Source organism: Gymnogyps californianus, chromosome Z, assembly GCF_018139145.2.
Source record: "Gymnogyps californianus isolate 813 chromosome Z, ASM1813914v2, whole genome shotgun sequence".
Taxonomy (NCBI): domain Eukaryota; kingdom Metazoa; phylum Chordata; class Aves; order Accipitriformes; family Cathartidae; genus Gymnogyps; species Gymnogyps californianus.
In genome coordinates this window covers 48,764,385-48,781,925 of record NC_059500.1, presented here as the reverse complement: position 1 = coordinate 48,781,925, position 17,541 = coordinate 48,764,385, and the positions used below count along the sequence as shown (strand labels likewise).

The 17,541-nt window shown below is 39.2% G+C and overlaps 1 protein-coding gene across 1 annotated transcript in view; it reads left to right on the top strand.

The window, feature by feature from the left end:
* CNTLN (centlein) overlaps window positions 1-17,541 on the top strand; it is a 207,462-nt gene that overhangs the window by 38,823 nt on the left and 151,098 nt on the right. Inside the window, exons 4-5 of the mRNA XM_050912620.1 lie at window positions 6,352-6,486; window positions 7,074-7,253. Of these exons, the coding sequence (XP_050768577.1) occupies window positions 6,352-6,486; window positions 7,074-7,253 (315 nt within the window). The remainder of the gene's footprint in view (window positions 1-6,351; window positions 6,487-7,073; window positions 7,254-17,541) is intronic.

Sequence of the window (17,541 nt, the reverse complement as noted above, 5' to 3'; positions counted from 1 at the left end):
CTACATCTGAAAATAATTAAAGGATCTAATGAATAGTCATGAGATGAAAGAGAGCGATTTCTTGTGTTTGTTTTATTTTTTGTGTGTTTTTCTTTATTTGGGAGGACTATATGAGAATATGACTGGGAATGTTATGTGTAAACATGCATATGAGCGTTCAAGTTTAGAACCATGAGGATTAATAAAGTTGAAAAAATCTAAAGAGAAATTTGAGAAAGCTAAATCAAGGAAAGCTATAAAGTGTTACTGGCACATTTTTAGTGGTGTCTACTTATTGTTCAATTCCTGCTGGAAAAAAAGGGAAGTTGGAAGGGAGGGAAGAAAGTTAGGAGTGCGGTAAATCAATCTCAACTACTTAGTGGGGAAAGAGAGATGATGAAAGGGAGAGAGTAAATATGTAAATGTTGAAGTAGAAATTTTGAGGAAAAGAAGTTTAAAAGTATAATATTTTCACATTTAAGTTGTAATAAAAAAATTCATTAATAAATTAATCTTGTTTCTCCTTAAGATGTCAAGATTTCATTAAAAGTCACTACTTGGGGGAAAATACTTCAATTTTTCATCAGTTCCAGTTATTTTGTGTTCGTTCTTTTTTTTTATGTGGTATATTAGAAGTGTACTACTGCACAGCGAAAGCTTCTGGTAAAGAATGTAATGAAGAAAGCACGGAATATCGTGTTTATTTGTTTCCCTGATCCTTTTGGTAGTGCAAATCAAATGCATGTCCCTTCATTGCAGTCACAGATAGATACCTTTAGTATTGTGGTGCAGAGACTTGAGTTTTTTTGTGAAGTGCTTCAGCAGCCAATGACAGAAACAAGGTGCGTTGTTGCATTTCTGTACCGTTAGCAGCAGCAATGAAGGATATATGTGTCAGCTTTGCATTTCTGCTAGAATGATTTTTAGGGATATTTTGATAAATTATCAGTAGGTATTTGAGTTAACTTCTTGACATGAAATAAAACCTGCTCTTACCTACATTTTATGAACCTGTATAGAGGCAGGCACGCAATACTGATTCAGTAGTGCAGTCTGATCAAATTTCAAACTGCAGAACTATGAGTGTTTGGGTTTTTTTTTTTTTCTTTCCTCCTCTACCCCAAAAAAGTAAAAATTTGGAGAACACTTAATGCAGTAATAGCATGTACAGCTGTTGTTTCATAGTCCTTTCTGCATGCTTTTTATGTAGCCGATTAAAAAATCTTTCACTGAAGACTGGAAGTTCAGTGATGATGACTGCAACATCAAACAGTCCATAACTCCTGATAGTTGTATCCTAACTCATTTTTTTTTTGGAAACAGACTCCTGGCATTGAACAGTCATGTGTGTGTTGCCACTTTCACTGTCTCCATACGGTAGTATACTATCTAAATTCACACTGGATAAAAATGAAGTTTAATTAAAAAACTTTTTGTATATCTTTTCATATGAAATATTGACAGATAATAATAACATCCTACTGCCATGAAAAGACTTTGAGGTGTTCAGAGCTAAGACAAAAAAGAACTATTTTCCCCCTTCAGTTTTGATCTGTAGTTTTTGTAGCTCACTTTGTTGGTTTGACTTAGCATGTGATTTTGCTTCCTCTGCAGATTGATATGAAGGTATTTAGAAAAGAAGTAGTTTTTGCCAGTAAACAATTTGACATTATTAGGGAAGAAAAAAAAATTGTATTGTGTTGTAGCTAAAGAGATGCCATGGGAAAGGATAATAATGAATTCTGGAATGACAGTCCTCTTAAACATCAAAGATCTGCCCACCAAGTCACAGTGTTTCTTTCTTTATACATACTGTTGCCTGGAGCATTCTGGGCTCCAGCAGTATACAAGGGACACTCTGATTCTTCCCAGCTAAACATAAGGGTAAAATCAGATTCCTTTGGTTTTCATTAGAGCAAATTCACTTCTAGACTACAGTTTTCTTTCTTGGCTATGGAAGTTTGCCTATGGAAAAACCTTTGGAAGTGTACTCTAGTTTTCTTAGTTATATGAGTGTGTTTTATAATTCTTGAGCACCAAGCTGTCAAAAGCCCATTAAACATTGCTTTTGTCCTGATTTGTTCAAACAAGTATGACTGCAGTCAATGCAAAATGTAAGCTGAAATTGTTCTTGTGTAGTATTAGCCTGTCTTCTATGGTATCTAGACAAAAACAGTAGATACTGTGGGAATAGATTAATTTCTTATGAGTGTTTTTATCTGGTGAAGTCAGTCAAAATAACCTCATGTGGGAGGTTGCCCCATATGTGATCAGGTATGGCTTTTTTCTGCTGTTTCACTTGCCTACTAGAGTAGGGAACACTGCTTGTATTCTCTGCTGTAAGAAATCAGTCTTTACTGTCTTCCTCCTGTTATCAAAGGTAATTCATAGGTTGAGGAAGCAAAGTGCAAAAACAGCTGCACAGGCAAAGGCAGATGATAATTTACTTAATTGTCTGTATCTCAGACGTTCTTCTTTATGACCCTTATTTCTACTCAGTCATGGCTCCCAAGTAATACTCCTGTTGTTTTTCCCTTCTTTATAAGCATGTGAAATGAGCAGATACGAAAGTATAAGTTCAATTCATTTAGAGGAGAAGATAAGAGCGTACACAATGGTACCCAAGAAAAATGCTTCGAAACATAGCAGGATTTTTTCCATGCAGGTGTAACTTACCTAAATAATGTTTCATTACTGCTGCAGTAGACAACTTTGTAGACTACTCAGGTGAGTTTGCTGCTTAGTGATTGATGTGGTGTATTTGCCTTTTGATTGATTTAAAGTCTTAGGTGGGTCAGTTGTGGGGATAAGTAATTAGTGTGCGAGTCTGATTCAGGATAATCTGTCTGATTATCCTGCAAAGTATGAAAGTAAGTAGCTTACTTGAGTTTAAAATTTCGTCTCAGCAATATGGAACAAACATTTGAGATAGCTGGTTGCACTTTTGTACCTTCATGTCTCCATTCATCCTCCAAATTGCTGGAAAACATCCCATTCCAACCAGGGCCCAAAGATGTTTGATTTCACTTCAAATATACGTAAGCTTACTAGTTTCTGCACAGTGTATAATGAAACTATGTAGTAACATGATGTTGCTTGTGTACTCAAAAATTAGACTCCTTAAAGAGCTGGAGCTGCACTTTGAGATTTTGTGAGAGCATATATTTGTGAATTTTTAACTCTGTTAGAGCCAATAGGGTCTTTCAGATAGGTAGAATTTCTAAGGATGTTCTTCAAATATAGACTTTGTCTTGATAAATGTTAAACAAGTAGTAATGAGCTGGAAGACTCAGAGGAGCTGCTTACTCAAATTCTCTGAGGACCTGGGGAGTGGGAGGGAGGCAAACAAAATAACTGATGCTTTCCATGGTAATGTGGATTCATACCTTTTTAAAGATGCAACTAAATAATCTCTGCCAGCAACAATTTGTTCCTGTAACTGTAATAATATATCTGAAGAGCAAATCATTTGCTTTCTGAATAGTGAAAACTGAGCCTGGTGTCTGGTAGGTTCAAAATAGGAAAGAGGGGAGTCCTTAGTTACGAGGAGGTTTCTTAATTTCATTATCGCTTCCTTAATGTCTGCTGATAACAAGCTGGGCTGAGAAGGTTTATGCACTGGCTTACATCTCTGAGAAAAATTTCATATAAATTTCTGAATCTGAAATTCAGATTTAATTTTTCTTTGGAGGAAATGGAAGAATGATTATGAATCTCTGATCTTAGGCTAACTTTGACTGGAGTCTGTTCAAAGTGCCAGTACTGTAGAATGAGTCTCTGTAGAGGAGTTATTGTATTATAAAAAATAAACAAGTACACTATAGATTCGAGATTAAATTACCAATTAAACACTGTTTTAAATACAAGCTAGTTCTGGTTTGGTTTTGGGGTTTTTTTTTGTCTGCTTGCTTGGTTGGAATTAATGACATCTGAGACAAAAATCCAAGATATGAGAATGAGGTTTCTGTGTTTTCTTTCACTTTTCTCTCAATTTTTGTTCTCATTTTTCCATTCTCTTTTCAATTCACATTCACTTTCTTTTCCATGTTTTTAAAGACCACTGTTAGTACATAATTTTTTATATTCTTTGAATTCTACTGTGGCTGCTATTGAGTATGAGGTACAACAAAGATAATTATTTTTTGTCTTGGTAAAGTGAAATTTTTAGTGTGGGGAAAGAAATATCCTTCATGCCTCCCTGCACTATTTACTAAACATTATCTGTTCATGGTTGCTTGCACTCAATATTTGCTACACAAGTTAGCTGGTTTACATTACCTTTCTCATATGCTGAACCAGTTGCAGGGTTTGTTCTTGCTTGGACATATTTTCTGCTATATAGGGTGGTTTTTTTTTTTTTATTTATTTTGTAAGAAATGTTACTGTATTTGTAACAGTGTGTGGATAGAAGTAGTGGTCAGAGGGATAAAATAAATTTACTGAATATGGAGGAACAGTGTATAGAAAAGATTTGGAGATGGTGGTAGGAGAAGAAATAAAACAATAAAAATATTTGCAAGGAAGGTGGGAATGTGATGTGTAGAAAAAGTGAAGGAATCTACAGAAGAGAGGCAGACATTCAAAGTAATTTGGAAAAAGTTAGAACAAAGGTCTCTGTTAAAAAGTTAAAAAATGAAACAAGGAGGGAAAGATACAATCCACACAAAGAAATAAAGTCATGTATATTTTAATGACTAAGACATTTGCTAAATACATAGATTAATTTCACTGCACATCTTCAAATATATTTTTCACATGCCTTACTGTCACACTAGCTCACTAGTGGTTTAAATAATTCATAAAGAAATTATTTCTGCCAACCTTAGTCTTATAATCAAATATGTGAAATTAATGCTTTTTATATGATTTAACTCTGGTAATACTGAAAAAGGTAGTTTATCGGCTATTAAGCTAGCTGTCAAATGTTACAACGTAGTGCAGCAGAAAGGGCAGAGATTTACTTTGCGCTCAGTAATTGTTTGTGCAGAGTAGGGAGAAGAGCGTGCATATCTTGAGGAGAAGCTGGTGCTCAAACTGCTACTCAGACTCTCAAAATTGCCCCATCATCCTTCTGTGGTTATTGCTTTGTGAACAGTTTCCTTGTGTAGTGTGGGTGCTCTGGATGCCAACGCACTGACACTGTTCAACACGTGGAACAAGCCCTGCTTATCCCTGCACAGCTTGCTTTGTATGCAGGGCTGCTACCTGTGATACCTGTGTTTCTTCTTGTGAGTGAGTTACTTTGAGTTCAGTGGTGATGTAATTACCTTTTTTGCCCTAATAGTTACATGTAGGTTTAAAATCAATGATTGTTGAATATGACTGCAAATGTATTATTTTACATGTATTTTCTCAGCACATTTTCATTCTTTTTCATGTCTGTCATACATGTGAACCAGATTTAACCACTTGGAGGTTGAAAACCCTTATGTATGTTATCAGCAGTATTGTAGAATAATCTAAAGGTATATCCTCTTGTTGATAATTTTTTACGTTTCTGAACACATTTCATTTAGCTTGTGTATTAGAGGCAAAGCAGTTGCATTTTTCTCCCGAGATAAGTTTCATCTGTTTTTTGCTGCAGTTACAGTGTTACTGCTAGGAAAATGTTTTAGATGAATGCCATTTTGATTTAAGAAGGGAAGGGACAAAACAGTACGTGGAATTAAAACAGACTCCTGAAGAAGAATGCAGAGTTCTAATACGCATTTAAGCGTGAGGGTGTTTTAATACGAATGTCATAAGAATAGAATGCAAGTATGTAACACAGAAAGTTGAAGGGTTTTTTTGATGGCAGTGAGATTTTGCTATGTGTGGTACACTAAACAGTTGTCTGTGTTGAACAGAGTTGTATTATTTTCCTTGAGCTGCGAACTCCATTCAACTTAATTCCCTTTTTACAAGTGTTTTGTGTCGTAACCTTTTCAGGTGCCTTACTTAATAGTTGTTTCTCATTATCTTCATGAATTCTGGAGAATTTTGAACTCTATTTTTTGGCTTGATTTTTGGTATGCCAGAAGTGCAAGTGAAACAGTATTCTGATGTATTCTTAATCCATAAGCACAAATAGAGCTTCTGCAAATGACTGTCTTTGTCTAAGCTTGACTGAATGTTTTTAATTCAGTTCTGCATTTATGGACTCTTTAGTAGCAGCAAGATGTTCAGTTCCTTGTTTACAATACTGTGTTGTATAGTCATGCAGTTTTGAGTATGATTAAAGTACTAATGAAATGAAAATAATGCTATAAAACTACATATATCAGATTGTTACATTTCATAGGTCTAAAATGCACAGGTCTGAAATCCAGTACGTTCATGGTTTTACAATTGCTTTTTGTCTATTAACAGATTATTTTTTTTTTTTTTTAATAGAGACTCACAGGACAGCAGCAAGAGATAAACAACTTAATGCAGAGAAAAATTGCTGTGGATGAGGAAAATGCCCATTTGAAGAATGAATTCAGTAACTTGAACCAGAAATTTAAAGATAAAAGTCAAGAACTTAAGGTACATTGACTTGTACATAGTTTCATAAGACTGTAGCTTTGAAGTAGTTCTTTAAGCAATGTCAGCCTTTGTGGCACAGAAAGTGACAAGCTTGGAGAAAAAATTGCCTTAGGCTTTGCTATACCTTACCATTTTCTCACATACGAACTCTGAGGAAGACGCTTTAAAGCCAAGAATCCAAGCTTTATAACTTTCAGATAAATAGTTAATGATGGAAATGGAGCAAAGAAAGTAGGAGTGTGAAGATGTGGCTTCTTGTAATTAGATTCTGATGGGACTGGCATTATTAATTGATAAAGCCGAGGTCTGGGAGGATATGTCTGTGTGGGTCTCAAAAATAGCTGGGGACAGCATCAAAGGCAGCTTGATCAATTAATGGGCTCTTTGCAAATGTGTACTCATCAAAGCTGTCATCCAGCTAAAAAATATGACCCTTCCACCTGCATGAAAGAGGCCAATAAAAGTACACAGGTGACCTTGGCTATCAAATATAGAAGAAGCTGCTGTGAGGGTAAAACTGCACAGTTTATATTTGCTGATTAGTTCTCACTTTTTTGTTTATCGGCCCTTGTGGTACTGTTCTACAGGACACTGAGGAGTGTGCACAGAAGAAGGAAGAGCAAAACAGACTGGTTATAAAAAACCTGGAGGAGGAAAATAAGGGATTAAATACATGCTGTGCTGACCTGCTAAATGACCTGGAGAAACTGAGGAAGCAGGAGGCACAATGGAAAACAGAAAAATCTGGCAATGATGCCAGAATAAAGGTACAAAGTGGAATGGACTCCTGGATGTTATTTCAGAATTAACTTCTCCAGACATTTGCACAAGTTATTTTCTTTAAATAACAAGTTATATATTCAAATCTACCAGTGGGGACTTGCATTCGTTTACATTGCTTCACTTAAGACCCACAGCTTTTTAAAAATTGATGTTGCAAAGCAGGAATCTGACTTCAAATAGTCATCTTAAAATGTAATCATTAAAAAATAAAAGATACTGTATTTTAAGATAAAATATATATAAGTGAAATAATAAAAGCTTAAAAGTGTTATTATTCACAATTTTTTTTTTCTTAATGTGTAATTTACTTACCTATAATTTGGTTGTGGTAGACAACAATTTGGTTGTTGTTTTGGAAGAACACTTTAAAACTTCAGCTGCGGTTTTGAATAAATTGTGTCCCAGCCTCCAGAGGGCTCCATTCTGTGAGAGGCCTTATTATTCAATATAATACATAAAAAAGTTATTTTCACTGTTTATGATAAAACGAAAAAGGAAATAATTGAATACATGGTACAGAATATTGTATCTTTTATTTAAATGGTACTTTGTCTTGTTTGCTGGTAAAAATTGGCAAGTTCTTGTTAAATTCCTATAAGAAATAAGCCATAAACATGGTATCAAAGTGTTTGATGGCTGCTTATATACACGTCTAGTTAGTGGATTCTTTTTATTGGCTAATGAACACTTACAACGCTGTGCTCTTTTACACTATCAAAGTACATGACCTTCTGGTATATTCAACGTAGTAACTATCTAATCAACAACTTTCCCAGAAACATCTTTTTTCTTCCACTAGCAATTCAATGGTTTTGGTGACACTTCCGATTGTTGTGCTGATGGAAACCCTTTGTAAAGTGCTTCATTTAGATCTATTAACATGGGAAGTAAAGTTCTTGCAAATTGAGGCCTTTGGAGTGGTTATGATGAAAGGATTATAGGATTCCCAGGACAACGAATGGTTTGTTGATACCTGGGGGAGAAAATCTAGTGTGTACTAAACTGATTTAATAATTTTCAAGCTGTCAAATGTAGTGCTTGTAATATTTGATGAATTATTGCAAATCATTGTTACCTACACCTTCAATGAAAACAGAATAATTTTTAGTGTATCTGTCTTCCTGGCTGATAAGGCATGCTGAAGAGAGCAAGGTGCATCACAGCCATGTGATTCCAGAGATGGGAGTAAGTAGTGTTGGTGTTTCAGAGTGGCGTCACAAGCAGGTCAAGATGGTGTCTAGAGCATGACAGAGGTAACTTCTTGGGGCTGATGGAGTCCCTCTGTCAGAGAAGAGGAAGAGATCTTTGGTCACAGGCTTGCAAGCTGGTGAAGAGGACTTTAAACTATGGTTGCTGGGGGCGGGGAACCTCAATCCATCCCACTCCTACCAGTTTGATGCCAGTGCCAGCAATAGATGCCCAGAGCCTGGAGAGAGGGATCACAGGTCAGCAGGACAGCACCTGAAGAGCAGCACAGAGGAATTCCAGCCACTCCAGCCAGTAAGTCAGTTTCATCAGGGGCCCAACTTAAATGCCTCTATGTAAACACACGTAGCATGAGGAATAAACAAGAGGAGTTAGACGTGCATATGCCTGCAGGGCTACGATCTTATTGGCATCACGGAGATGTGGTGGGATGGCTCTTACGACTGGAGTGTTGGAATGGAAGGATAAAGGCTCTTTAGGAAGGACAGGCAGGGGAGACGAGGGGGTGTCACCCTCTATGTCAGTGACCAGCGGGATTGCATGGAGCTCTGCCTGGGGATGGATGAGGAGCCGACCGAGAGTTTATAGGTCAGGATTAAAGGGAGGGCAGGGACAGGTGACATTATAGTGCGGGTCTGCTACAGGCCACCTGACCAGGAAGATGGAGTGGATGAGGCCTGCTGTAGGCAAATAGGAGCAGCCTCACATTCACAAGCCCTGGTCCTTATGGGGGACTTTAAGCACCCCGATATCTGTTGGAGGGACAACACAGCAGGGCATAAGCAATCCAGGAGGTTCCTGGAATGCGTTGATGACAACTTTCTTCTCCAACTGATGGAGGAGCCAACAAGGAGAGGTGCTATGCTGGACCTTGTTCTCACCAACAAGGAGGGGCTGGTGGGGAATGTGAAGCTCAAGGGCAGCCTTGGCTGCAGTGACCATGAAATGGTGGAGTTCAAGATCCTTAGGGCAGCGAGGAGGGCGCACAGCAAGCTCACTACCCTGGGCTTCAGGAGAGCAGACTTTGGCCTCTTCAGGGATCTACTTAATAGAGTACCATGGGATAAAGCCCTGGTGGGAAAAGGGGCCCAAGAAAGCTGGTTAATATTCAAGGATCACCTCCTCCAAGCTCAGGAGCGATGCATCCCAACAAAGAGGAAGTTAGGCAAAAACATCAGGAGGCCTGCATGGATGAACAAGGAGCTCCTGGACAAACTCAAACACAAAAACGAAGCCTACAGAGAGTGGAAGCAAGGACAGGCAGCCTGGGAGGAATACAGAGAAATTGTCCAAGCAGCCAGGGATCAGGTTAGGAAAGCCAAAGCCCTGATAGAATTAAATCTGGCCAGGGACGTCAAGGGCAACAAGAAAAGCTTCTATAGGTACATCGGTGATAAAAGGAAGACTAGGGAAAATATGGGCTCTCTCTGGAGGGAAATAGGGGACCTGGTTACCCGGGACATGGAGAAGGCTGAGGTACTCAACAACTTTTTTGCCTCGGTCTTCACTGGCATGTGCTCCAGCCACACCGCCCAAGTCGCAGAAGGCAAAGGCAGGGACTGGGACAATGAAGAACCACCCACTGTGGGAGAAGATCACGTTCAAGACCATCTAAGGAACCTGAGGGTGCACAAGTCCAAGGGACATGATGAGATGCATCTGCGGGTCCTGAGGGAACTGGTGGATAAAGTGGCTAAGCCACTATCCATCATATTTGAGAAGTCGTGGCAGTCCAGTGAAGTTCCCACTGACTGGAAAAGAGGAAACATAACCCCCATTTTTAAAAAGGTAAAAAAGGAAGACCTGAGGAACTACAGGCCAGTCAGTCTCACCTCTGTGCCTGGCAAGATCAGGGAGTGGATCCTCCTGGAAACTATGCTAAGGCCATGGAAAATAAAGAGGGGATTGGTGACAGACAGCATGACTTCACTGGGGACAAATTGTGCCTGACAAATTTGGTGGCCTGTTATGACAGGGTTACAGCATTGGCGGATAAGGGAAGAGCAATGGATGTCATCTGCCTGGACTTGTGCAAAGCATTTGACACTGTCCTGCATGACGTCTTTGTCTCTAAATTGGAGAGACGTGGATTTGACGGATGGACTACTCAGTGGATAAGGAATTGGCTGTCTGGTCGCACTCAGAGAGTTGCGGTCAATGACTCCGTGTCCATCACTGGAGACCATTGACGAGTGGCGTTCTTCAGGGGTTGGTATTGGGACCGGCACTGTTTAAATCTTTGTTGGCGACATGGACAGTGGGATTGAGTGCACTCTCAGCAAGTTTGCCAACGACACCAAGCTGTGTGGTGTGGTCAACATGCCAGAGGGAAGGGATGCCATCCAGAGGGACCTTGACAGGCTTGAGAGATGGGCCCATGTGAACCTCATGAAGTTCAGCAAGGCCCAGTGCAAGGTTGTGCGCATGGGTCGGGGCAATCCCAAGCACAGATACAGGCTGGGCGATGAGTGAATTGAGAGCAGGCCTGCGGAGAAGGACTTTGGGGTGTTGGTTGACGAGAAGCTCAATATGACCCAGCAATGTGCATCTGCAGCACAGAAAGCCAACCGTATCCTGGGCTGCATCCAAAGAAGCATGGCCCGCAGGTCGAGGGAGGTGATTCTACCCCTCTACTCTGCTCTGGTGAGACCCCACCTGGAGTACTGCATCCAGCTCTGGGGCCTCCAACATAAGAAGGACACATGGACCTGCTGGAGCAAGTCCAGAGGAGGGCCACGAAGATGGTCAGAGGGCTGGAGCACCTCTCCTATGAAGACGGGCAGAGAGAGTTGAGGTTGTTCAGCCTGGAGAAGAGAAGGCTCCAGGGAGTCCTGATAGCAGCCTTGCAGTACCTAAAGAGGGCCTACAAGAAGGCCCCAGAGAAGGACTTCTTGCAAGAGCATGTAGTCATAGCATGAGGGGTAATGGCTTTAAACTGAAAGAGGGTAGATTTAGAGTAGATGTAAGGAAGAAGTTCTTCACTGTGACGGTAGTGAGGCACTGGAACAGGTTGCCCAGAGAGGTTGTGGATGCCCCCTCCCTGGAAGTGTTCAAGGCCAGGCTGGATGAAGCTTTGAGCAACCTGGTCTAGTGGAAGGTGTCCCTGCCCATGGCAGGGGGGTTGGAACTAGATCATCTTTAAGGTCCCTTCCAACCCAAACCATTCTGTGATTCTTGAGATGGGTGTTCTCTGAGCCAACCAGGAATGACACACAGCTGGATCTGCTGTTCACAAACAAGGAAGAACTGATTAAGGAAAAAATAATCAATGGCAGTCTTGGCTATAGTGACCATGAAATTATGAAGACCAAGATCCTGAGAAGATGAAGGAAGGAGAGTAACACAGTACAGACCTGGAATTAAGGAGTAGAGTCTTCAGCTTGTTCAGGTGGGTGGAATCCCATGAGAAGCAGCACTGAAGGGTAAAAGAGCTCAGGAAAATTATCAAGCCTTTAAAGACAGCTTCCTCCAAGCCCAAGTATGGTCCACCCTGATACTCCGGAAAACAAGTGGATGTATTAGGAGACCAGCTTCACTAAACAGAATTAATGACCCAACTCCAGTGGAGGGTGGGGGCGGAAAGCTGTATTCAGAAAGTGGAAACAGTGAAAGCTACAAAGAAGTTGAGAAACATTGTCTGGGCATTCAAGGATGGTGGTAACCTCCCTACAGTTGAGACTTGCAAGTGATGACAAGTATAACAAGAATTTCTTGCACTATTTTAGTAGTAAAAGGCTGAATGAGGAAAATGGGGGCCTGATGGTGAAAGGGAAGGATGAATTAGTGACAGCAGGTAATAGATACAGCAGAGGTACAGAATGTCATCTTTGCCTCAGTCTTCAACAAGATTCCCCCAAGCGTCTGTGCCTAGAGGCAGACTTCAAGGACAAGTACTGAGAGTGATGAGTTGGGAGATACCTGAGGGAACTTGACTGGTACATATCCATTGGACCAGCTGAACTGCATCCCAGGGTGCTGAGAGAGTTGGCTGATGTCACTGTCAGGCTATTGCCTATCATCTTTCAAAAGTAGGTCCCGGATGAAAAGGATAATCCAAGAACAAAGTTTGGTTGGCCTCACTTCAGTCCCTGGGAAAATCACAGAGGAATTTGTCTTGGAAGTAACTTCTGGGTGCATAATTGAGAATGTGACTAGAAACAATCATGGATTTACCAAGGGTGAATTTTTCCTGAGCAACCTGATTGTCTTTTGTGATAAAATGATTGTGTGTGTGGACAAGAGGAGAGCTTGGATGTGACTGAGTTTAACTTTAGCAAGATTTTTGACACTATTTGCTGTATTCTTGTACCCAAGTTAGGATGTTACAGCTGGATAGGTGGACAACAACATGTTTAAAAGAACTATTTGGATGTTTGGGTTGAGAGAGCTGTGGTTAATGGGTTGTACTCTCTCTGTAGGCTGGTAATACGTGGTATACTACAGGATCTATCCTGGACCTATCTTGTTTAAAAACTTTATCAGTGGCCTGGAAGAGGGGACAGCGGGCATGCTCGTCAAGTTTGCAGATGACACCAAACGGGAGGGAAGTGGATGTGCTTGAGGACTCTGCTGCCATCCAGGGGGATCTTGACAGAAACAGGCCAACAGGAGCCTTAACCAGGACAAAAGATGAGTCTTGCCCTGGGAAGGCAGAGCCCTGCAGCCATACAGGGGCCAGGTATCAGCTCTGGGGGACAGCTCTGGGTACTGGCGGGCAGCAAGCTGCATCGGGGCCAGCCCCATGCACCCAGGCAGCAATGAGGGCCAGCAGTGCCTCGAGAGGTATGAGCAGGGCATGGTCCCAAGAGCCAGGGAAGGAATTGTCCCCTCTGCTCAGTACTCTTGATACTGCACCCATTTTTGGATGCAGTACAAGAAAGACATCAGTAAACTGGCTGAAGGTGAGACAGTGCGGCTGGAGACCTTGCCTTGTGAGGACAGGCTGTGGAACCGGCTGGTTCAACCAGGAGAAGGGATGGCTCTGGGGCTGGGGCCATCCAACAGCATCTGTGGCACCACGCAGCCAGGCTCTTCAGCTTTGCGTGGTGGAAAGGTGAGAGGCAGCACAAGCTGAAACAGGAAAAGCTGAGGCTGTAGATAAGGAGAAGCCTTTTCCCCAGGAGGACAGCCCGGGAGTGGGGCTGGGGCCCATGGAGGTTGGGCCATCTCCATCCTTAGGAGATTTCAACCCCTGACTTTGTAAAGCCCTGAGCAGCCCGGTCAGACCCCCTGGGTGAACCTGCTTTAGGCAGGGGCTGTGACTGAAGACCTCCCCAGGTCCTTGCCAGCCTGCAAGTGTCCATGGGTCTGATGCTCCAGCTTCTGCCTTTTTTTGTTTGTTTGTTTTTTCTTCCTTTCCATTCTGTGATGTTAGAGAAGTGACTATACACCTTTGCTAGTGGATAGAGTTAGGTGAAGTTGATTATCTCACAAGACTATTGCAAGGATTGAGAAGCATATTAAAAATACTATCTGCAAGAGAGAAATGTTATATTTGACCTCTAGGAAACAGTAATAAGTTGTCTTATCATTTTTATCAATATTCTGTAAAATAATAATTTGTAAAAACACACAAAGTTATTTTTGTAGTTAATCACTGTTTTTACGTATACTCTTCCTGTAAATATTTGCTTGAAAATTTAAGTTTCAATTTGAATTAATTTCTCCCTCTGTTCCTGACATTCCCCATTTCTATTACTTGACACTGAAGAATCAATATTGGATGCCAGATTGGCTCTTAACAGGTTGCTTATAAACAATAAAGAATAATAATTTCCTTATCCACAGAGACCAAACACGACATTATCACATACATGATACTGGGCTGCAGATGATGTTCTAATATATACACCCCCATATAACATGTCCCTGAAATGCTTTTAAAAAGTAATTTATGAGCAAATTCAATAATGGAATTGTATTGTTGTTCTCAAGTGATTGTAAAAATGGTTATAGATTAAAAATCATTTGAATTCAGAAATGATTCTGAATTCTGAAAGTCAGTTCTGCCTCTCAGCCTTGAGTTTGGGAGTTGAACTAGCATCTCTTTTTGTACATGTTTTTCAGTAATAAACACTATATTTAACAATATTGTAGATGATACTGTATACAGACACTGTTCATGTTAGTCTCCTGTATCTGTGGAAGAACAAAATGAAATCTTATCAATGTGAGCTACCCCAACATTGTTTTTAAAATGTGTATTAGATGATAGAAATGCTAGGTCTAAATAACAGATTCTTCTTATGGAAAAGTGGCCCTCTGTTCAGAGACTGAACTAAGTGTTACTAGCCCATTTTTTTTTTTTTTTAGTCTTTAAACCATTTTCTGTGCAGAAAAGTGTCACTTGTCACTTTCAAAGACTGGTTGTTTCCAGACCTACTATAAGCTGATTTGGAGTATAAAATTCACCTTTTTCAAATTGAGAGAAAAAGCTTCTATGGCTAGTTTGTCCATTTAAGGAATATTTCTTTAGAGATTTGTCATACTAGCTGAAATACAATTAGCTATTATATCAGCTTTCTGTATCTCCCCAAAGTGCACAAGTGGAAAAGCTGTCAGTCAGCCACCTTATGCATGCATGTGTTTTCATATTTAAGAATGAGTTAGGCGTTTGAGTTATTTTGTTGTTCTTTGGGTGGAGCTTACTTAAGGTATTGTTTAATAAGAATGTATATTTCTCCAAACCTGGTCACAAAAGGCTTTGTATGTAGACACAAAAGATGTCCGACTGGCAGATTTTAAGTGGAGGTCACCTAAAAGATAGTGGAATTGCTTACTCTTTTTGTGTTTTTTTCTGTTGTTCTGCTCCCCACCCCCCACCCCCATTAGCAAAGTACTTTTTAAAGTTCCTAAAGTCTGAAGGTGGGAGCTTTTAAAGAAACAGAGGGGGGTGTTCTCTTAAAATTAAACACTCTGAGAAACAGCCATCTCTGTCAAGAGGAGCCTGGAATTTTAGTGCCACTGAAAAATGAGAGTTTTATTGAGATGGAACCTTGAAAAAATACTCTTACTTCTGTCATAATACATAACAAGAAAAACCATGAAAACTAAGCTACTGTATTTGAAAGTGACTTTCTAATGGTTTGAAGCTTCAAATAACAAAACTTTAGTGTTAATTCACAGTGACTCCATAATCTATGTGCAGCTATGCTGCCTCATGCTTTGTCTGTGTGTTATGCTTTTCATGTTTAAAGTTCTTTTACATTCACCATTTTTCTGATTTTTCTGAGTTTATAGTTCTTGGGCTTGAAGTGATCAAAATATTCCTGTAATGTTTTACCTTAAATTATTATTCTGCTATTTATCTTCATTTCATTTTAGTTAGGATCACCACTTTTCATGGCTAGAAATAATGACTAGACTTATTTTTCGTGCTTCACTTTCAGTACTGTTATAAAGAAGTATCATATTTTTTCTGTCTTGTATTTTTCTCTAAAATTGCATTTTCTTCCTCATATTATATAACTGAATTATTAGATGTTTTGACTTACTGTGTTTTAAATAGCACTTACTTTGCTTTAATGTGCTTTAAAAGATTGAATTCTAAACAGTCTGTATGTACAATTGAAATTAGCTTTAATTAGAAAATTAGGTTTAGGAGATCTTGTATTTAGCAAATTTTCATGTTTACGCAATGAAACTACCTTCTTGGCTAGTGTATCAACTAAAAGGCAACGTAATAAATTCCACGTGATTTTAAAAAAATAGAGATACTAGAAATTGAGTGTAAAAGATTATAGGTTATTTCATAATCTTAGATTTCTGACATGTACAAAAGCTCTACTGAATGCCTCAATATATGATATTTCAGTATACATCCTATTTGTATAACCAGTCCCTCCTTGCCCCTATTTTCATGTTTTGCCCTTTCAGTAATGCTTCCAAAAAAAGTCAAGGTTTCAAAATCATTTCAAAAGGTTGAACTGATTAATGTGTTGGTTGAAGTCAAAATCTGAAGTCGCATATGTCACAAATAGGGTGAAGTACTCAAAGATACTTTTTCCTGTTTTAAAATTCTGCCATTGTGTAACTTCCAAAGTTATATTTATGACAAAATAATTTGTTACTTATTCTTTGTATTGTACCCTGCAATGGATGATGGGAACTTAAGCATTGGTAAGATCAGATATTTTTTTTTAATCTCTACCATGTAAAACCTCTGCAGCTCTATAGAGTGGTGTGAAAGATAGGCAAATAGGATTTATTCACACAATGTGAACTACTATCATTTTTTTTCACATATACAATAACTTTTAGCTGCTGTTGGAAAAAAAAATATCAAACCACTGAGGAGAAACCCTAAGATTATTTGGCTGCAAGTTATACATACCTTATTAAACTTCAACATTTTCATTTGTTGATAGAATGAACTGTCTCCTATCATTCTGAAATCTTTTGTTATCTGAGAAAAAATAATTTTTGCTACCTAGCCTTTGAGATTGAATGACTCACTAGTTGGGTACACCAGATATACAGCCTGAGATTTATCATGAAACAAATATTTTTGCTGCCTCATTCACTCAAATTTTGCTATTTCATCACATTAATATTACTGTTATTAACAGGACATGGTAATTCTTGTCCAAATTCAAAGAATTTGATTGTAGTATGCTTCTGATACATCCAAATATGTGTAAGACATTTTTATGCTATTTTAAAGAGAGACAATTAAGTATTTGCTTTTCAGTTATAAAAATTTTTTGATACCTCCAATATTTGAGGCCTCTTTGCTGAAAGGGAAAAATGTGCATTTCTTTCTTTGATTAAATCTGTATGTAAATGGAAGATAAACTAATATATTGTTGGCAGTAGATTAGGGATGCTATCCTACTAGGAGGTATTTATTTTAAATTATTGATGAATCCTGGAATATTTGCCTTACTGAGAACAAGTGATTGTGTCTGTGAGTAGCATAATACCAAAGCACGTCTAAGGCTGTTGCCACCTTCTGAAACTCTGCTTTAGATATTGCTGTAATATTTCTGTTTCCATTCTTGCTTCAAAACACTCTGGGAGAGTAGTCCTATGAAGCTTCTTAAGGACTGAAGTACTCTTCTAAGCTGC